Source organism: Aedes aegypti, chromosome 2 (genome assembly GCF_002204515.2).
Source record: "Aedes aegypti strain LVP_AGWG chromosome 2, AaegL5.0 Primary Assembly, whole genome shotgun sequence".
Classification (NCBI taxonomy): domain Eukaryota; kingdom Metazoa; phylum Arthropoda; class Insecta; order Diptera; family Culicidae; genus Aedes; species Aedes aegypti.
In genome coordinates, this window is record NC_035108.1 from 285,792,441 (window position 1) to 285,815,999 (window position 23,559).

Here is a 23,559-nt window from a genome sequence, read left to right on the forward strand (position 1 = left end):
CCATCGAAATATTAGATTTTGGTATACTTTCAAATTTCAAATAAAAAGATGTATGAGATACAAAAATAAGACTACTAAAATGTCCCATTTTCTATTCAACAACAGTTTTTGATTCAGATTATACAAAAGAATACGTTATCCTACCAACTTTGCAAAACTTGCAAAAAAAAATCAATTTTACCAAATGATCTTTCAATAAACTATTTGAAAATAAGCTTTTAACCAAGTTTCCGTTCAACTAAACGTCATTCGACCAAAATAAATGTTCCAAAGCAATTGTCCATTCGACGAAATGTACTTTCGACCAAATGTCATTCGACGAAATGTCATTCGACGAAATGTCCTAAAGCCTATGGGTTAAAGAGTTTCTCTGCATTGATTCAGAAACTCCTACCAGTTATTCTCGCAGGAGCTCTTCCTAGCATTTCTTTGAGCATAATTTCTACTCATAGTTTGAACGGATCGACACTGCAGATGTTAACGTATTTTTTTAATCTTCTACCAAAAACTTCTCGAAACAAGAATACAAAACTAGCTTTAAGTATAAGTCGTATTTTCCCCCTAGTCCATGGATCGCATCACCGACCAAAGATGACTCCCAGATCTTTTCCTCCCTCACTTATAAACACTCTTCCCGTGGTGATTGTGGAGATGCAGAGGTATTTTCGGTCTCTAAAAGCAACAATCATTACACCCTAACATTCCTTCCCCATCCCAACTGACTGTAAGGACTTGGCCGGCGCCGTTATTGATCAATAATATTAGATCTGCTTAAATTGCACTTCGAGAGTAAGCGGAAGCTCCCATCCCTTATACATTTGGATCCTAGTGCAATTCTTACCAGTTCCGATCAATCACGGAGTAGCAACCATTGACATGTACTGTCGGTCTATGCTATGCTATGCTATGCTATGCTTTATAGAGGTATTGAAATCAAAACCCCGAGAGAGTTATCAGTATTAATTTCTTGAAGTATAACTTGAAAAGAAGAAAAAAGACAGACAAAATCTTGAATGGTTTATGTAGAATCTCTAAATATAACTTCTTTAAATAAAACTCTATTGAGAACTCGAGCTACTCTCAGGAACGATTTCTGATATTAACAATTGGAATGATGAATCTACAGAAAAATATGTAGTGCAATAAGAAGAGGACTCCCTGAAGGAATTTTGGGCGAATATATGGAGTTATCTCTCATCAAATTCCCTGATGAATTCTTCGAAGAAGTCCTGGATAAATTAATATCGATATATGAAAAATCTTTCGATTTTTATAGCAGATTTTTATAAGATTCCTCATTTTTAGTGGACTCCAAGAATTATTCAAAAAGTTTATCAGGATGCAATCTTACATTAACATGAAATCTGAGGAAGGAAGGGACAAAGGCCCCGTCTACCACTCTACGGCTACGCCTAATTTCGAAAATACATATACCAATTTGATGAAACTTTGTTGATTTTGTCTAAAAGATTTGTTCAATAATGTAAATCTTAGTCATTTTATATACACCGTACAAAAGTTTGGTTTCACTCCCTGTAAAAACATGTCCATATCTCTGGGATATAACATCTAATTGGCACTCTAATTTTACTTCGTAAGCATTTTGACAAAAACATGTTAAGCGTTAGTCGTGGTTAACTGCGTATCTTAAATATTTCACGATAGGGCGTCTGTACCAGTGATAAAGGCAATAGTAACGGGTTGAGGAATGAAAAATCGCCAAAAATTAACGGAAGCTTGATTGTCATATCTGAATACGTTATTCGAAAGCTTTTCTGTTCTATTTCACGTAAAAAATAATTTTAGAAAGATCAAAACATTGAATCTCTCATAAAAACATTTCTACCATTACTGGAACATGTTCCAGTATTAATGGTATTTGTTAACTCCTGTTCCTATAATAGTGGTTTACATTGATTTTCCATTGAGACTCATTATTATAGGAACGCCCCACTATTACTGGTACAAAGGAGCAAAAAAGTTAAGGTTTTCAATTGTTTTCTACTATTTCCTTACTGCTATCTAAGATTTTTTTATTCACATTCATATTATTTCAACAAGACCCATGTTAGAAAAATACACATACCGAAATTCGGGGTGTAGTTGATCAGTGGGGAGAAGTTGATCATTCACGTACCCACATCTTCAAACTGTCAAGAGAGCTATGATTCGATTTCAATTAGCATAATTTATGTGGTGTCGTATTACCTGATGGTTGCTCTTGATGATCCTAAATTATGTTTGACAATCAAGATAATTGTACCATAGAAAAACAGACTTTTTAGGAAATGTTTGATGAACTGTTGAAGGGTTCTTCCCCAAACAATCGATTATTGACAAGGCTATACAAAGACACCATTTGAATAAATTGATTCATACATTCCAGATATGTTCTGTACATCCAGTTTTGAATTTGCATTGTGGATTAACAATCATTGTCTGAGTAAAAAATGTATTTTTTGTGCGTGAGTTGCTAATTTCAAAGAAAATTGCATCCCTTTGGGCGTTTAATGTTGTGTTTTCTGTAATTTACAACATTAATATTTAAAATTGACCGATACATCATTGAGTTGTAAGATTTTTGAGACTTGATCCAGATTCAGTGACCCCAAATTTAGTGAATAGCATATATCTTCAACTTAGGAAACGTATCGCAACAATTGATCAACCTCACCCCGGAATCAAAAACTCTACTTTTTGATTTTTAAAAAATGTTTTTGTTATGAAGAGAACATTTCGTCAAAATGACGTTTGTATAATTCGATAGATATCCAACCAGTACATGTTTTAAAAATATTTGGATGATAATACATGCATTCTACTAGGAGTTACAGAACAGAATAGCTCTAAAGTGATCAACTTCACCCCATTTTACGGTAATAATAAAAGTTGCCTATAACACGCTTGAAACCGCGCTACCACTATTATTGGGACACACACTACCATTAGATCAGCCACCCTATTATGTAAACTATGAATGGAATATTTTAAATGACTGAAAAGAGACAATTTTCAATCCAAGAATGCGATAATTATCGTAGCAACTGTTATCTTAAGGATCCCAAACCCAAACAAAAGATAATCATATTCAGAAAATGATTAGGGTTATTATAAAACAAACGAAGTAAAACTTTAAATTTTCAGGTGCACAAGTCTGGAGAATCTAACAACCGTTCGTGTTGAAAATTATATCGATTGCTTGTTTGCTGGTGTTTACCAGTCGATCAGATTTTTAACGCAGAGCTTCTCTCTGTTTGGTTCTCTAGACTTGTAATCTTGAAAATTCGTGGTGTGACTCCGTTCTAAAATCATCTCTAAACGAGATAATTTCTGTTGGATCATGAAAGAGCTTTATTCGTATGTGCAGAAAATTGGGCATAAAATTGCTTATTGAACCTGGTGCGCAATGGTGTGATATTAATTGGACAATAAAATGTTACGAAAGAAGTTTTATTCGGAGATTGATTTTGATCTGAAAATGTAATCTAAGTCCTTCTATGGTTTGCCATTTCGGTCACACGACACGACACGATTTCGTCAAAATACGGATGATTTTGTCACCTTGATGATTTTTTTCCTGTCACACAAATCATGACCATTGCCTATATAGCAAACATATAAACTTTTTAAAAATGCACAAATGATTGGTTTTAAAGGGTGTCCACGATTAAATTGCCACATTATGAAATTGCTCTAACTTTTTAACCGTTGGGTAGAATTTAATGAAAATTTGGGTGGATTTAGTGCATAGTGCATTATTAACATCCTGCAAGTTTAAAAGTCCTGTGATCAAAACTCGCGGGAATGGAGTCGTAAGAATAGCTCGTGCGTGATAAAATCTTGCGCATTCATCACGAGAACAAAGAGCTCTCCCATCGTTCCATCGCTAAAACGTTGGGAATCGCGAATTTCACGGAGTCGCAAGTGATTAAGCGGTTCGATGAACGATTGACCACCGATCGGAAACCCAGAAGTGAAGGAAAAAGTATTCTGTACAACACCAAAAATCACAACCGCGTAGTTGAGGCCCTCAACCGAAACCCGAATGCCTCCGTTCGGGATGCGGCTAAGAACCTGCACCTAAGCCGAAGTTTTGTCCAGAAGGCCAAAACTAAGGCTGGGCTTCGAACGTTCAAGGTACAAGGCCCCTAATCGCGACGAGAAGCAGTACAAGTCCGCCAAAACCCGTGCCAAGAAGTTGTACCTCAACATGCTGACGAAAGTTGAATGCTGCATCATGGACGACGAAACATATGTGAAGGCCAACTTCAAACAGATCCCCGGCAACCTGTTTTTCACGGCCAAGGATAAGTTCAGCGTTCCGGAGCATGTCCGCACTCAGAAGTTGTCCAAATTTGCGAAGAAATGAATCTATGACAAAAGGTCGAAAGATAAAAGGTCGAAAGGACAAAAGGTCGAAGAACAAAAAAGAAGGGACAAAAGGTCGAAAATCTTTTTTCAAAGAAGGAAAAATTTCCCACCATGCAAATCGTTTTCGACCTTTTGTCCTTTCGACCTTTTGTCTTCCGACCTTTTGTCCTTTCGACCTTTTGTCTTTCGACCTTTTGTCTATAAACCATCTTCTGACCGGATTTGGCCTCATGCCACTACTCCAAGGACGTGCTGAAGTTATATGCGGACAATAAGGTCAATTTCGTGCCGAAAATGTTCAACCCTCCCAACACTCCGGAGCTCCGCCCCATCGAGAAGTACTGGGCGATTATGAAGCAGCACCTTCTTAAACGACCTAAGGTAGTGAAGACAGTCGAGGAACTGAAGAAAGCATGGGTTTACATGCAAAAACGGTTGATTCACAGGTTGTGCAGAATCTTATGGCCGAGGTTAAGGCCAAGGTGCGGGCATTTGCGTATGGACTGTAAATAAAATACGAGTAAAATGGTAAAATGCAGTTTAATAGTTATTTTTCAATCCCTGGAAGTTTGATGGCAATCGGATGAAAACTCGAATTTTGCGAATCAATTTTGTGTGTGGCAATTTCATCGTGGACACCCTTTAGTTCGAATTTAAATAAATTACCTCCGGAAATAGTATATGAGATTTGAAATCTGGAATAAGATCAAGTTCGAAAATAAACGAAACAAATCTGAAAATGTTTTTTTTTTGGTAACTAGATTTATTATCGCGTCAGAAGTGGAACATTTAATTTTAAATAATTCATAGCTCATTTTACAGATGTTTTCATTTACGCAACTTTAAATGCATCTTTAAATTGTGTGTACTTAAACCTGTTTATTTTTTCAAAAATTACATTGAAAAATACATTGCCAATTAACTCAGCGAAATTTATCAACCGAAATTTTAAACTAGTACGGCGTTGAAATCATAATCTTATAGTGTTTAAAAAAGTTCATTTGCCAATTTTTTGGCGGAAAAATCTAAAAACTATTCAAAATCTTTAAAACAGTCATTCAAGTCATCGTGCAAAAGTTTGGGTCCACCAATTAGTATGGTAAATCGTGCAAAAGTTTTGTATGTTTTTTTTTCTTTTCAGGAGGTGAACCCAAACTTTTGCACGACAGTGTAGCATATGATTATCTTGCTTCGTTTTACCTCTCCTCACGCCTAACCGGTTGAGAAAACTTCAAGCTTCTGTACAGCATATATAGAAGCTTTCAACCTGTTTGATTGCCTTAAAAGCTCTACGCATAGTTGTGCTAGAAAAAAAGCATTTCGTTTTACAAGCTTCGGACTTCGCGGAGGCATTTTTATAGTGAAGCTGTACTAAAGTTGTGTTCGATGAGATGGTTTGACTTGAATCTTATAACTTTGAAACGACTTAAGTTTAGTACTGTTCATCGAATTTGTCATAAGCTCTCATTGCATTTTGAATTGTTAGTAATAAAACTTATCAAGATTAAGTTGTGTGCAATGTTCACGTATTCAATTGCCGACTACATTAAATTTATTAAAATGAGATGTATTGCAGCAAACAGAAGCAAAGTTCAATGGATTCAAATGATTCAGTTTGATCCATTTTGATTCTATAATTCATAATTGTTTCAAAGTGTATAAAATTGTCATTACATATTTTCACTGATTCATTTCAATTTGCTAGTTGGTATTCCTGGTTTTGACCTTAACCAATTGAAATAAATTTTAGGTGCGGTTCACCAAATTTCTTCGATTAATTCTGTGAAATTGTTTTGGAATCCAATATTTATTGAAAACTTGGGAGGTGTCTTTTAGTTAAGAAAAACAACTTGACGATTATGTCATGTCCCAACCGGAAGCGCGATTAAGTAATGGGATGCGTGACATGACCTCAAAGGACTCATGGCAAAAGCTTGATGAACTGGAAAATCAATAATAAGCATTGCATAATTTGTGCATCACCACTTGATCATGATGATTTATTAGGTTCGTCGCTTTCCGCTCATCAAAGTTCTTTGGTTTTTCAAATCTCTCTTACAGATTAAAAAATCCCTTCGGTTCAACATGTGGTTTGCGTCTACTTCATTTATGCTGCCGTGCATACATACCTACTCCCTGCACAAACTTCGAAAAACTTAAAAGCATAAGACTGGATGTAGGAAAGCTCTCTACTCTGTTTGGCGCATTGCTAACCTTTCTGTTATTGTTGATGTTTTCAGTTTTTTTGTGTGTGTTGATGTGAACACGCAAGCTGGACTCCAAAGCCGGTTTACGGTGAAATGCTAATGTGGGGCCTTAAAAAAGCTCAGTCTAACTGGTCTGATCATAAAAATGTCGTTAAGGTTCAAATAGGATCTGAAACTGCTACATCTTTAAACGATTGAACCGAAATGGTTTGCAACAGGATTCATGCAAATTCTATTTAACAAAAATTGGAGCTTAACATGTGCTGCTGGGTGATTATGCAAAAGTGTTCAATCTGTTGAATGGATCAGGAGCAACAAGTAAGCAGAGCGCAGTCTCACACCAACATGTAAAAGCTTATTCCATACAGTTTTCCCTGCAGCAACCTAGAGAGCAACTTCTGCAGAGAATGAAATATGCTTCCTGTATATATTTACGCATGTCGTGGTGCTGGCTCTTTAGTTCGCCCAAGCAAGTCAGTGTACTCTAAAAAGGTCGAATGATTCACGAAAAACTGAATTGCTGCACCATGGCTTTGGAATAAGAAGCATATGTCTCTATAAAATTGGCTACTTATCTTACCAGTTTACTAGAAAAGTATTGGAATTCAGGTTAAAAATTGAATAGGCAAGATTGATATATTTAGCAAAAGTTTCCAGTTGGCATATTTTTCTAGCAAATGGAAAAATGCCATAGTTGTACCAATTTTAAAACCGAACAAAAATCCTGCGGAAGCTTCCAGCTATCATCAAATCAGCTTGCTCTATCAGTAAACTTTTTGAAATGGTCATTTTGAACAGAATGAGGCTCCGCATCAACGAAAATTCAATTTTTGCTAATGAACAGTTCGGATTCTGACATAAACATTCAACCACTCATCAACTTTTACGTGTATCAAATTTGGTTCGCTCCAACAAATCTAAAGGCTATTCTACTGGTCTTGCTTTTCTAGACATAGAAAAAGCATACGACTTGGCATGAAGGCTTGATTGTAAAATTAAAAAATACTTTAATTTTCCATTACACATTATTAGAATAATCCAAATTTATTTGTCACATTGTACGATCCGAAATGTTCATTGTTAAAAAATGAATTTTCGTTGATTTGTATTATCATTCTGTTCATAAAAACTTTCCTGATAACAAAATTCCTATTTATGAACAGAATAATAACCAGGGTTGGGAGAAGTCATGGGATTCATCAAAGACGAAATAAAGACCTTCTTGTTACTTGCAGATGCCCAAAATTTTATGGCACATAAGGTAATGGCATGAGCATGAGCATAGATGACCGTACAATTCGTAGTTGCTACTCCGTGATTGACCAGAACAATCGAATATGCACAGAGATTTAATGAATGAGGCTTGGGATTAGCCAACTATTCATCAATGTGCTCAAATCGTGAGTCAAAAGTTTTAAAGTCAATAACGGCGCCGGCCACGTCCTTACGGTCATCGGAAAAGGGATGGAATGTTAGTAAGACAACCGTTGTTACTAGAGACCGAGTATATCTCTGCATCTTCACAGTTATCACGGAAAGGATATTGGGTTGGTGGGATAAGGTAAAGATCTGAGAGTCACCATTTGATAATCGCAGTGTATGTCGAATAAGTGTTCATCACTCGCCCACGCAGGAGAAAGCGACGCGATCAATAGATATAACACTACTAACGATCCGCGGCGCTTATTTCTTTCACTATGCGAACGACGCGACCTGCCCCCGTTCGATTCCCGGTCGGTCCAGGATCTTTTCGTAATGGAAATTTCCTTGACTTCCCTGGGCATAGAGAATCATCGTACTTGCCACACGATATACGAATGCAAAAACTGTCGCTCTGAATATTTACATTCTTTATATTGTGTCATTCAACACTTCTAGGTGAACCACCCGACGAGAGCTTTCGTACGCTCCTTCAAGTGCCTTCGGGTGAGTAAGCAATGTGTCTGCATTGGTTTCACCTTATTCATACCAGCTCCATTATCCATTCATGTGGTCCATCAGACTGGAGCTTTTCCTATGCTTACGACCATACGACATCACATCGGCTAAATTCGATCGTGATCGTGACTCCTTGATCGACCGCTCAGCCTCCTCTTCAAACAACGGTGCTTGTGTTGGTGCTGCGATCTAATAGCCGCGAAGACTTCGGGTGGGTATGGGTGGTTAAGTTTTTCCTCTTCTCTTTTGCTGGTCTGCTTGCATGTGTATCTACAGGGTAAGATCTCTCTCTTGGTTTGTTGCACCCAGGACTGGTTCCGAAGCAAGATCGGCGCTTTCTTGGCTTCAGTTTTGAGAAAGTTTCCGTTCGGTCAAGAGGTGTCCGCTTGATCGGCGCAAGTTCGCGTATTGTTTTATTGAAAAAAATAAATAAATAATTAAGTGTTATTGTCTTAATGACTACATGGTGGCATATTAGAGTGCAAGGTTGCTCATTAATGTAACATTTCCGTACTCAAATGTGTGAAGTGCTATAGTTTCAATACAAGTTTTAAGTGTTTGCCAAGGATGGCAATGTATTTTGAAGATCGTTTGAAACAGATTGGATTACTTACATCCTGAGTTTCGTTATTAGTGGGGTCAGCTTGAGTGTGTGCTAAGCGAAAATTATCTAAGCAAACACGAGAACAACATAGGAAGAAATATAGGTGATCGTAGAAGGTAGCTATAAATCATAGGCTTCATGGAAGAGAAATGAAAATAAATAAGGAATTGTGTGGCTCTCGTGCAAGCAATGAAGAATAAATGATCGTAGAATGGGAAGAAGAGGAAGGCTCAACAGCCTTTAACAAAACATCGTACACACCTATACATAAGTGGAAGTGCCGAAGAGTTGAAGAAACCCGAAGAAATCGTGATGAAGAAACCGAGCCAGCAATGAAGGAAAAATCTGAGAGTCAAGAAGGTGTGGAAGTGGAATGAATAAACATACCTTTAGGCAGAGCCCAAAAGCCCATAGCTGCCGAGGAGCAGAGCCTGTCGAAGAGAGAATCGGCTAACCGATAATTACAACCAGTGTAAAGTGTCTGCAAGATAAAGCCAGAAAAACAGCTCTGCCAAACAAAACAAAATACGAAAAGAGACGATAAAAAAGTTGATTAAAATTTATACTCTCCTTTATGTATGCTGTTTAATTGGTCACTTGAGAAGAGAGCGCCGAGTTCAAAATTAGCAACTACCACTTCGTCACGTTTTGTCTCGTTATATTCTTGTTGTGGGTTACTTTTGCACTGTCCACCTTAACTACGCACATTTGGCAGGCGACTCTCCCGTGGCCCCACTTGCAGGCTACAATTAAGATCGTTCATAAATTAGATCGCCGCTCCAAAAATGGCCACCCTGGGCCTTTCGAAGGTGTTTATACTGGACAAGTATTTTACCGAGCTGCAGAAGTTTTGGGAGACCGAGAAGAAGTTGCAAGGTAGGTTGCGTTCAGCGTTGCTACTACTATTTGGGTTCGTCACTCGTGTCGAGATCATAAACAACAACTGCGGGAGAACCAACTGCCAGCAATGAAATCCCGACCAGAAGGAAATAACGAGCGCAAACCAAAATGCGCTAAAATACCTTGACTGTTCTTTTACTTGCTATGATTTGTATAGGTTCAAAGAGCTAATGAAGACTATATTATGCTATCGCCTGTATACGAACATTTCTCTCTATTTTTAAGCTAAAATATGATCAACTGTTCCGTTAAAAAAAAATATAAAACTTGGTTTGTTATCCAATAGTTTATCAATATCGTAGTTTGCTGTTAATTCATCATTAAATACCTACTCAACAGCTTATTCTGCCATGAATCGCAAGTCAGTCCCTTCTGTATTATCGCTAGAATTGAGTTGAGTTGAGATTTAAACATATTTTTCAATGCTCTTTCAACTGCACTATTGAGATAATTTGGTTTGTTCGGAGAAATCAGCAGAAAAAGGAAGTCAAATTGTCCTATAATGAAAAGTAACAGCATATCAGTCCCAATACAGATTTCCGCACCGTGTAACAAAAATGAACCGTGGTTTGGTCATCTTTATTTTTTTCTCGGACAGATATCGTAGTGAAAAGCAAATTGTGAAAATTTCATTATGATTTTAACATGTTCTAATCCTCGGCAATTTTCTAAATATTCGTTTAGCAAACGGGTTTGGAAGCTTCACAGTTCATTTTCTCAATGCCTACTTTTACAGATGGGACTGACTTGCGATTCACGGCCGTATTGAGCTCTTGCAATCGTTGCATGACGTGTTCTAATGCACTTCGTATTCAAATTCTACTGTTTGCTATTGTACAGGTGCTTTTCATGAAAATTAATGGTATTTATATATGATAGTTCACTTTTTATTACCACTTCATGGAAGACGAACAGTTACTATAATATGCTAATGTTCAATTTTAATTCAATTCAATTTTATTTGTTTGACATGTTTCGTTACTCGGGATGGGCGTTGCTGATGCTGACCAGCAAAGCCTTACGAAGAGATACTTTGCCTGTCGTGGCTGGGCGGTTGTTTTTGGAATCAAGGTGTCCAAATTAGCTACACCTGAGTTAACGCGCGTGCCCGCAAACTGGTCTATCAGCTTCGGTTGGGAAGCTGTTGAGTTGGTCCATGTTTGAATTATAGCAGAGAACCGTTATAACGCACAACGCATACAAAAAAAACAACAACAAATATTACTAGTCGTGTCACGGGTCTGGTTTCGAAGTTTAGATTTGATTTTAGAAAGCTAGCAGAGTTAATATTAGTGTTCATTTTAATTTAAATGTTATAACAAACTCTTAAACGAAGCTTCTAACAAAAATCCCCAGAAATCCGTCTGTATGATGATATGCATCTCCTAGATTTCTGCCAAGCAATTTTACAATTACGAACATTACACTGCGGAACACTTTTATATCTCAAGCACCAAAGTACCGCTGTTTACTTCTGCTGCTGTTCATTGCCATTTCCTAAAAGATTAGCACGTCAAGCTTTGCTGTTGAAAATGCAGAATTTGTGGATTTAAATCATCTTTTCCTTCTTCTTCTTCTTCTTCTTCTTCTTCTTCTTGACCTTACGTCTTCCTTTTAGCCAACTTGCATGCAAATTTATCAGCTTGTTAGGGGATTTAAGCTTTAAGAACTCAAACTGTTATGTGTGTTTGGCAGGTACGATTACACTCTATGTCCAGGGAAGTCAAGGAAATTTCGACTGAGAAAAGATCCTGGACCGATCGGGAATCGAACCCAGACACCTTCAGCATGGCTGTGCTTTCTAGCCGCGGACTCTAACCCTCAGCTAAGGAAGGCCCCCACATGGTACATCTGTTTATATATTTATTTTGTCAAGCATTAGTAGACTACATATAATAATTACAATAATTTCATACCCAACTAACATTTAGTGCAGATGGCACAACTTTGGTGACATGTAGCTCAAAATTGTGATGTTTTGGAACATTTCTGAGAGCAGCATTAAATTCAGCCATTTCCAGTTTATTTCACGGGTAAAAATGTGTTCCTGAAACCAATAAAGTTATTCATGAAATCATGAATACCAATATCAATGGTACTCTTTTTTAAACAAAATCGGACCATGAATATGAATATTCATGATTTATATATGATTCCAGGAATGGGCGAACATGTTATTCTTGTAACACTATATTTTTTACAATAAGTTTATCCACGATATCGGCGTAAGGTACATGCAGAAATATACTCATAGGCAGCTGTAAAATTTTTAACAAAAATACCTATATAGATACATTTCTCAAGTTTTCATTTTATTTTTAGATTCTTCCAAGAAATATTCCTATGATTGCGTCAGAATATCATGCAAAAAATGTACATGAAGTTTTCCTTGAGACAAATTTAAGTATTTATTTATGTAGGAATTTTCGAAAAAAATCATTAAAAAAAATACAACAGAGTAAAATTTAAGCCGTAATTTCTTAAGAGTAATTTTTTCAGGGGTTCCTTAAAATATTCTTCCAAAAGTGTTTTGAATTATGAATCATTTATGTTTCCAAATTGATGAATCTCATAAGGCCAGTACCCAAGTAACCAAACAGTAATTCGCCCTGCGTGCCAATATAGTGCTTTAATACAGTTGACATGCTCTATATTAGCCGTATAAGACCAAAAAGACGAATTAGCGGGCAAGTGGTTACTTGGGTAGCTTATGAGATTTCTGCTGATTGATTCCAACATGAGGCCTAATGACAACAATCACAATGCGTTCGCCTCAATGAAAACGATGTGAACGCATGGTTGAGCGAGGTAACTGCGTCTAATGGCTCATTCTAAAACTTTCTTTTAAGGTTTTCACAATTAAGAAATTATTCGATCAATTTCATGCACAAACCAGAAAATATGGTACCAAAATGTGATTGTGTTGTTGGATTTGAAAAATATTGACATTTAAAAATTTTATTGAACATTTTGTTTGAACTATCGTTTTTTTATGTCCCACTTGCCCCGGGGTACCTTAACCTTTTAATATTTGCTAGCCACCATCATGAACACATTTTCCAAATTTAAGCTTTTTATGGTTTTAAATTGTGTGGAAAAGGTGGTTGAACAATGGGTATGGTTCAAAATGATCGAATGGATGGGGTAGAATGCCATTTAGTATGGAGTACGAAGAGTCAGCAACCAAGTGTCTTCATGAGTTTGCTCTGTGGCATGGAAACGCTTATTCGATAGTAAAATCATCGGAAAACCTTAATATTCAGGCGAAAAAGCGAAAATGTTGAATTTCACCGGGAAAATAAGGAAAAATATATCGGTTTACGTCCAAGGGTATATAGCGGCAGCTCTTGGGTATATATATTCTAGCATCTAACATCTAACATTCTACATATAAACTATGAGACTATCAAGACTATCTTGCATGGAAACCGCATAGATGAGGTACGTCGTAGATCAGTGGATAGCTGTACCTTAGGATGCGGCTTATTTTTCGAAAGTTCTCAAAACCAAAAATTCGTGTACTCTTCTGAATTCAATTAACATAAAAAGTTAAATCACAAATTTTGAGCCAAAAATATTAAGAATCATAGAATATGACCTGCAATAAAGTCTTCAAAACATTGTTATTTTCTTACCAATTTCAAATATTTTAGCATCATTACGTTCATTAATTTATGGAATTTTTGTAGAGCATCAAATCAATCTAAAATCAAACCTAGTCCTTGTTTAACGTAGTAGTTTTCTCCAAATTTCTCCTCATTCCACTAAAAAAATTATTTAAACCTGACTACAACTGAGCATGAGTATGAGCATGATTGACTGCCCGCAGATGCTACTCCGTTATTGCAAGAACAGCTGTACTTACACAGGGAACCAACAGACACTACTCGTGATCAGTAGCATCCTCAATGTGTAAGTACTGGCTGCGTCCGAATGCAGATCAATTTAGGCATGGGAGGGAAATGTTGACGTGTTACTTGCTTTATGGAAGCCGAGGAGTCCTTTGCACTTCTACAAGTAGACACTGGGAGTTTGGATATGGGAAAGGTTTGGGTAAAGGATTCGTTTTGGTAAAGGCGCAAGCGACAAGATCAAAGGATCAAACACTACTAACGCGATCCGCGATACTATTTTACCGTGCTACGCGAACGACGCGCGACATGTGTGATCCTGCCTTCGTCGCCCGCCTCCGCAGGAGCAAGCAACCAGGTCGAAGGATCAAACATTACTAACACTCGCGGCACTTTTTCATTAGGGGTCATCCACAAATGACGTAGCATTTTAGGGGGGGGAGGGTCTTTGCGAATTTGTGACGATGTGCGACGAGGGGGAGGGAGGGGTCCCAACTAGTTGACGTAGCATTTTGAATCATTTCGGTAAAAAGAGTAGTGGTGGAAAAATTGACAAATAATGTTTTATTAAAATTGTTTGTTGGACTTGTTAAACTTGGGTTACTAAACGATGATTCAGCTTCAAATATTAAAATGATGAGATTAAAAATCTTCTAAAACATTTAAATTTTCCTGATACATACAATTAAACAGAATTTATAAAACTTTGAATAGTTATTTATGTATTATATTGCATTCGTGTGTAAATTAATTTATTTATAAAAATATAAGAGTTTGATAAGTTTATTAAAAATCAATGCTTTATCGACTAGGAAAGTAATGTTTTCTTATGTGTTAACATGACATAAAATCAATTGGTTTAGTTTTATTCATGTTCTCTGTTGGAGCTTTATTTCTTCAAAAGAATACAATATGCTTATTTTGACAAATATTAACGTTATTATTCTAAAACAATATTTTTTCAGTGAATTATGCGTTCAGATCTCTCTTGTATTGATGGAATAGCCTGGATAATAATGAGGATATCAAATTCGAGTATCATCGAAATTGTCCTATAACTCAGTTTTTTAAATTGCATAATAACCAGGAAAAGAGCACTTTAGTCATTGTTTTATTATGAGTTGTGAACGAATGGGAAGCGATAATGAAGTTTAGTTGAAATATTAATAAAGATGAATAATTCGTATAAATATCGTTAAGATTTTCTTAACATTACAAATTCTACAATTGTTATTTTTCTCTATGTGGTCACTGTTTGCTGAATGGATTTAAATTTAGATTAAAAAGACAAAGCTCGATCCTAAATTAAGGTATTTTGTTGATTCACTGAAATGTGTTGTTATGTGAGTAATTTAAAAAAAATATAACTCTAATATAACGAAATTTCTGTTCACCATTTTATAAAGTATTTTGTGACCTTACTCATTACTGTTAACTTTATCAATCCAAACAAAGATTTAATTTTTTTTTCTCAACATTTTCAGAAGTTAACTTGTTTTAGGATACTTCAAATTAAATTTAATCTGCATAAACTGGAAACCAAACATGACATAGACAAGAAATAGGGTGCAGAACCACTTGGGCACTTCCATGATTCACTTTGGCATGGGGGTTTTTCTCGGCCGAATTGTCTGAAACTGTGCAATAAGAAGTGCTTCAGTACGACACATATTGTGGCCGAATATGAGATCTGTAGCTTTCAAAAAACCCCACTGCCGAAGTGAATCAAAAGTGCCAAGAATAGGATCCGGCTCCCTAAGTTTGTTTCAACAGTTTTCCAAAAGACTTTTGAGCGCTATCATTCCACTATCAACTATTCGTCAGATTAAATATCCTGACGTTTCAGTCAGTAACTATCATTATCAAACTTTGTAATGGAATTCATATTTTAAATTTAAAAAAAAATGGAGGGGAGGGGGGGGGATATTTGATATGCTACGTATTTTCCAAGGAGGGGGTTTCAGCATTTGTGACTAAATGCTACGAGGGGGGAGGGGGGTGTCAAATATCAGTGAAAAAATGCTACGTCATTTATGGACGGCCCCTTACATATGTACAGTACGATTTTTGAGTTTGATTTGCTCCAATGCCTACTTATTGCTAGTGGGACTGATATGTATTTGGGGAAGGTACACAAATTACAGCACGCTAAATTTAAACTTTTCTGAACCCGTTTGTCACATTTTTTTTCTTTTCTTTTCAACTTCTTCCTTCCTCCCTCTTTGTCTCGATTTTTGTATGAGTCAATCGAAATTTTTGTAAAGCTTGTCACACTTGGTCCCTCCCCCCCTTGGAGCGTGACTTAATTTGTGCATGAACCCTTATTAGCAGTTCCTACTTATTACAATTACATAGATGCATTTACCGTAGATTTTGTTTCAGATTACTTGTTGCTTGTCGTTCACTCAAAGAGTTGTTTTGAAGGAATGAATAGTTCCTGATTGAATTTTTTTTTAATCCTGAACAAAAATCTTAAAGAAATTTGAAAGAAGAAAATATGAAGAAGAGACTGGTTGAATTCTTGAAACAGTTTAACGAAAATCTAAGGGACAATCCTAATGAAACCTTTTGGTCTTGTGCCTGAAGTAATTGGTGCTGAAATTTTTGTAGAAAAGCATAAAATAATGTATAGAGTGATATGTGGGTAAAACCTGTCGAGAAATACAAAGGCTTGTTGTATCAGCTGGTACCTGTCAGGCCTCTTTTTAGGAGGTGACCCATTTCGCATAGAGACGTTTGGCATAAAGCAGTTTCATACAGGAACAGGTAGCATTGTATAACTTGGTAGCATAGAATAACATGCGTGCCACTCAGAAAACAATTGTTCGTCTCCCATTATTTGCGAGTAAACTCAAAGCAAAATGCACTAGACAAATTGTTTTTGTGCTAGACAAAGCAAAGCGCAATCTCTACTCTTTCAGTCTCTTTCGTGAAAGCACAAAAAAATCACTCTAGAAAGAATACTACTAGCTTATACTACACACTACAAAAGGTATCCAAACCTTAGCTCAACTCAAATAAATTCAGGACTTTCCGAGCATCCAGTTTCACCAATAATGTTGGCATTGCTGTTTACCCTTGCACTGGTTTCGTGTATCTTTGGCACGAGATGTTGAACAGGCACCGCAACACGATCGCCAGCCGCGCAAAACTTGTTTTTTAATGTTTTGTCCGGTGCTGCAGACCAAGCAGACTGAGACCAACTGCTTGCCTTCTGCGTCTTTTGCGACGACGGTTGTTGTTTTTCAATGCTTTTATTATTTTTCATATCCTCCTTCTGGCTGCAGCAGCTTGCCACCAAACGGCCCAACATGAATGCAATCGAGCATTTTTCGACGTATCGTAAGAACACCGCCGTCACAGGGAGAGGGAAGCATTCCACTTAGGAACACGCGAGATGTGGCCTCCGTCCGTTGGCCAAGAAATGCAATTTCGAAATTGAAAAGAACACCGACGTCTTTTTGCACCGTAGCGATTGGACCGCCGAGATTGTTATTGTGCCCGGTTCAGGGGCGAGTTTAATGCTTCTATGCTCCAGCGACGAAACCTGCAGGATGGAAAGTGTCCACGGGTTTAAATGCGAGGTTTTATAACCCAAAATAATGATAGGTACTGCTATATGCATAAATAGGCTTGGTAAAATCCTGCCTCACTGCATTAGCAAGTGAGGTCATCCAATCATCAGGCAGCGCAATGAAAATTGTTTTATTAGCTGTTTATTTCATCCGTTGGAGGCTAGGTACGAACGAGCTGTTCATCCTGCTCTGCGGTGCCTAGCTGGCATTCCACGGAACCGTAATCGGTTAATACTTTAGAGCAAGTCCGAGCAGGGCTGTAATCAAATTTGAGAAATCGTAGGAAGTAGCAAGGATTTTTTCAGATCCATTTATAATGTTGTTCCAAGCATTGCATTCACTCCATACATCAAGGTTCATCTGCTTATATAATTAAAAACGCTTCTTAATGAGCTTAAGGACATATCCGCATGAGTACCAAAATGGCCTCTAATATGGCACCTTACTTCCCCCTTCGCTTTCCGCTCCCTCCTCCCACACTTCTCTCAGTGTTTTGGAGAGCGATCACAAAAAATGATTATTTGAAGTTACTAACCTTATTGTAGAGCGGTGGTTTCTTAACTGAAAGCATTCCATAATATGTTTTTCACAAATCACCAGTTTTTGAATGCAAATACGTAGTTATTGCTGTGATTTGTGTTGTAAAATACCACGCACTTCCGAATCACTTCTTCTTCACACACCGAGATATTTTTTGCTGGCTTTTCGGTGCCCGTTCTAAAACTCACTTTTAATCGCATTTCTACTCACCGTAGCAATTCAAAAATCTAATGCGATACTTGAAACACTTTGATTATTCACGCACGATGCTCCTGGGAGCAATAAATCACTTATATTGATCAATTTGTGCTCGAAAACAGCACCGGAACGCGAATTCACTGAGCCAACATTGTTTATGATTCGGATGCGCCGCTCTCACTGATTGGAAATGATGCCAGTTTTTATGTTTGCAATTAGAATGGTTTGGATATTCATACACTTGCTACAATCACGTATTTTACAATTTCATAATACTTAAAAGGTGTACAATGTCACAAGTGTTGCAAAACATTTTTATGCGTGAGAAAAACAATGTACGACGCAATTTAACAGCAAAAATGAATAGAAGATATTATACAGTACAATTGACTGTAGAATTCAAATGCATACTGATGGCAACATTCTCCGTCCGAGAGAAGAGAGGAGAAAACTGCCAAAAATAGTAAACAACACACGCATGGTGTGAAAAATGCTTATAATTTTGGTCAAAAAACATGTTTTCACTACCAAATGAAATAAATTGTGATTTTGAGTTTTTATGAAGTTGTTGATGAATTCTTATCGACAATAATACCTTTGCATGAAATGTGTGCAAGTAACACTACCTACAAAATTTTGTTGGTGGAGGTATACATGAAACATGATGATTTATTTTTGGCCGACGCACATAGCATTGTGCTCCGCCTTGTTGGGTGGCTCGAGAGGGTGTTTTAGCGGGTGGCTCGAGTGGGTGGCAACATTATGTTTACGTGCTCAATGAACCTTCACCTTAATCCAAATATATAAAGATCTTATCGTGGCAATAGAAGATTGCAATTGTTGATAATTTTATTCGACTTTTGCTCCCAACATTGGGCATTCAAGGTATTCAATCAAGACTATACCAGGAAGAGAGCTTCAGAATCATTTCTAAAATTTTATTTAAAATCCCTTGCAGACCTTTTTACCTGGTATTACAAACTAGCCTATATTGGTACAGTATATAACAAGACTGGCCTGAAAATTTGTTTGAAGATCAAAAACTTGTTCTCATGACAAAGATTTGAGTTTTCAGTTAATTTATATAGACATGTTATAAATTTGTTTCATTTGGCCTTAACGCGATTTTTAAAATTTGAATTTTATATAGCATGAACACTAAATCTCAACTTCGTCTAACCAATTTATTGGAACCCCTCTCATCGTGACATGCTACCATGAGGAACTCCAGCACTTACAGGAAGCCTTTCAGTCTTGGATTCTGATAACTAACCTGAAGTGTACGATTTGACTGATCACTTTGGATTTTTCTAACAATGTATTTTGGAAAATTTAAGTAGAATGCCTTCAGATTTGTTGGAAGGAATCAAATTTGTTACACGTCAAAGTTGGTGAGTGGTCGAATATCTATGTCGGAATCCGAACTTATCATTGGCAGAAATTGACTTTTTGTTGACGTGGACCATCATTCTGTTCAAAATGACCTTATCAAAAAGTTTACTAATGGAGGAAAACAAGCAGATTGGACAATAGCGTGAAACTTCTGCCGACTAGTTTGAAAATTGGAACAACTATCGCATTTTTCCATTTGCCAGGAAAATATGCCAACTGAAAGCATTTTTTAAATATATCAACCAAAAAGATAAGCTACTCTTTGGATGTTTCTTGATGAGAATGAAAAAAAATCCATCATCGCCAAGGGCTTTCAAATTTTTATTTTCAAGAACAATGGACATTCAAGATTTGTGTGTAAAGAAATGTTACTATTAAGAGTACTACCGTATGTTTCATACGGCTCGTAAATAACACGTTTTTGTCTCAAGCACCAGAATACCGCTATTTACTAAATTAAGGATTGCTGAATCCAATGCCGTTGTCAAAAATATCATAGCACGTCCAGTTATTGAGATATTGACTGTTGAAAAAGCAAAATTTGACTATGTCAGCCAACTTACATGCAAGTGTTCCAGCTTGTATGGCAATTTATTCGCATAACTTGTCATAGAATTCAAGCTTCATGTGTATATCAATTATTAACAACAAAGATCATAATACTTTCAGTGCCCATAAGTTATTTTTTGATGCTTTAGAAAAGTATTTTATTTTGCCATATGAGAGAAACGAAGAATTTTGTATAGAAACTGCAAGCATGCTGGAAAAATCGATTTTTTCCTAATCTTATCGTACAATGTTAATCAACTTATATCTAAAAAAAAATGATAAAGTCCTTTCTTGCAAAGAAATAAAAGAAGTCGACGGCAATTTGATCTGGCCGCAGGTCAAGGCGATAGCTGGTAATCGCCCAGGATGGAAATCTTTCACGTCGGCCCTATGCACCAGAATGGGTGCCCAGGACCCATAAGTAAGTGTTTCTTGCATGTTTGGTGGATTAGAACACACCACATTTTGGTGGTACTTTAAATGTCATGTTGACATCAATCAAATCAGTGTTTTATATACAATTTTGGCGACCTCTAGCTAAAAACTGTGACGTGCGATGACGTGCGAAAATGACTAATTGCAAGTTCATCTCATTTTGAAGCAAATTAACTTGCTACCCAGTGCATTAAGGCAATGAAAAGCACATGAAAGTATATTTACCCTGCTGTGTTTCAACAGAAACATCCTAAGTTTTTAAAACTCTGACGAAAAAAAGTTGATGCTTTATACGCCTATGGATATTATAGCAAAAAACCCCTGTCCTCCGACAGGTCAGCCTTCGCTCGTCGCTCGATTCATCGCCAACTTACCCTAGAAGTGGTTTTTCTCCGTCGTATTCACTTGTTTGCGAAGGATCCGGCTCCAGGCAGACGCGGTTTTTGTGTGCGTACAAGCCATGCCAAACCGTTCCTGAATTGAGAGCGTGTGAGTTTGCTTGTCTCAATTTCAACAGCGAAGCAAACATACCGGCGTTTGTGCAACTGATGCAATCCCACCACCGCTAATGACAATGGTTTTGCAGAGTGCTATTGTCTTCGGCTGTGCCTCCGTCCTGATGGCGACATCGCGATCGATCAAACACAGCGACGACGAATCTGCTGAATTGAAGCACATAATTGATCGGGCGTTCATTTCTTACCATCAAAGCTACTCACCAGGCGCCTTTTCGTGCCTTCCTGTTGATCGCTTTTTAGAGGGACGTCAAGCGTGATTCGCCCCCAACGATTATCCTCGCGACCACGTGCCGGCGTTCGAGTGGAGAATTTTCTACTTCACTTCTTCGCACAACTTGGCAAGTAACTCCGAACTGGGTGGCAAATGACCCGACCGATCGCGCTATATGAACTGCCGATGCGATTGCAATGCCAAATTTGCTAAGCCGAACTTGATCGCTCTTTTGCTTGCCATGGTGTGTGTTCGTTCGTGGCTGGAATGACGGCAATCGCTCTCTTGCTCAAACTGAAACAGTGGAGATCATGGTGTGCTTTTTGCAGTTTGTGTGCTAATCTTATTTACCGTAAATTCGGGTGAAATTGATCAGTAGGATTAAATTGATCACTGTGTCACTCGATTTTATTTCTTCCTAATGGAGCACAAATATCAATGTAATCTGCAGTGAATGAACGTTGTTCAGCGTATATGGTTCATGTGCTGCTAGTGCTAGTTTCTGGCAATTAAATATATTACGTTGAATCGTCGTCAACTTTTCCTCTTTTCGACATTTTGTTAAATGTTTAACGTATCAGTGAGTTATCATTGATGTCTCCTATCCAAAAAAATCATATGTTTTGTCAGTCCCAAAAGAATCACATCAAAGACACTAGACCGTGTTAAATCAATGTTGGGTAGCTAGTTATTGGCTAATTTCACCCCCTGAAAATGAGGTGTCGAAAATCCAGTGTGGTTCCGCAACACTCGCAGGTGCGTGAGGGTTCCATTTTCAGGAGGAAAGTATGCGTGAGCCGCGTGTGGCTGATTCTCAATCTCGTTAACACGTGTTGGTCGGCCGCATTGCCACTGTCTAACCATCTCGTGCAGGAGTATGTCGACTCCATCCGGCAGTACCCGGAAGATGGGCTGCATCGTCACCATGAACAGCGTTATGGATAATCCTGATCCCCGCGGCACACCATTTTCCAGCTTGTGTTCTCTGAACGTGTAACCACCCACCGACACCTGAAACGTTCGCTCCGAGAGAAAGCTTGGCAGGGTGTGCTCCGGGTGTGAGGTATACCGTGCCGCCAGGTGGTGCTGTATGCTTTTGACAGATCTAGAGACGTTATCAAACAGTGCTCGTCCGAGTTTGGTATCGACCTCTCCACCTCGGCGAAGTACGTGTCGGTACTGCGTCCCACACTGAAAGCGTGCTGATGCTTGTCAAGTCGTCCGTTCGACTCCAGCTCCGTGATTAGACGACGGTTGACAATTCGCTAGAGTAGCTTCGCCATGCAGCTGGTAAGTGAGACAGGATGGAAGGCGACATAGGAAACACAGATCGGAAATCGGAACGACGAGGCTATTTCGCTAGCTGGCGGCAAACTCGCCACTGCGCCAGATTTTATTCAGCAGTTCCAGCAGTACAAACTTTACGGACACGGAAAGGCGTTAAAGCAGCGGGTACTGACATAAAAGGGTCAGTACCTGTCGAGGCACCTTGCCCTTCGTTGAGAATCCACAGAAGTTCGGCTAGGGTAATATCAACTTTGTCGTCGGCGCTTAGACGTCGCCGATCTTTCGCCGTAAGCGACGTATTACGGCGAAAGATCAGCGACGTCTAGCTACCCTTCATCCTTGCAGATGGCGAAAATGGCGCCTAAGAGAGAGTTCATAGATGTTTCGTCTAATACCGGCGACGCGTACAAAGTTGATATTACCCTAGCAGTTCTTCTGCTACTCCTTCAAGATTGTCCGTGAAATCATTAGGCCGTTTGAGGATAACTGAGCATTACTGCAGATTTCCACTTAGTGTGTTAACTGTGCGCAACAGTTCTGTCGTCGTGCTGTGCGGTGAGATTTTCCCTGCGAAGCTTTCCCACAATTGCTCCTTCACTTCTTTAATCGCTTTTCACGCCTCTGTTTTTGCTGCTTGGAATTCTGCCAACGCTTCGGATTGATCTGGGCTGCCTGGCTGTAAACGTCGGAGTGACCGAAGCCACTATCGTCGTCAACAAATTGCCGCCTTTGCCTCGGGGCACCACCATGGTACCGCTTTCGGTCCGATTCGACCACTAGTCCTCTGCTTCAATAAACTTTTCGGTGAAGCTTCCTACATTCCACTCGACCTCTGGGCGGATGGTTTCTGCTGTAATCCGTTCGTATAACTCCCAATCAGCCCGATCGTACAGCCATTTTCGTCGCGTTGTTTGCTGATTTGACCACCCTGGTATGGACACCACAATTGGGAAGTGATCACTGTTGTGTGTGTCTGTGATAAG

The 23,559-nt window shown here is 38.2% G+C and overlaps 1 protein-coding gene across 1 annotated transcript in view; it reads left to right on the top strand.

The window, feature by feature from the left end:
• The first annotated feature begins 8,860 nt into the window (after nt 1-8,860).
• The window catches only part of LOC5576295 (unconventional myosin-IXb), a 162,103-nt gene continuing 147,404 nt past the window's right edge, over nt 8,861-23,559 (top strand). Inside the window, 1 exon segment of the mRNA XM_021845262.1 lies at nt 8,861-9,996. Within this exon segment, the coding sequence (XP_021700954.1) occupies nt 9,906-9,996 (91 nt within the window). The 5' untranslated portion in view covers nt 8,861-9,905.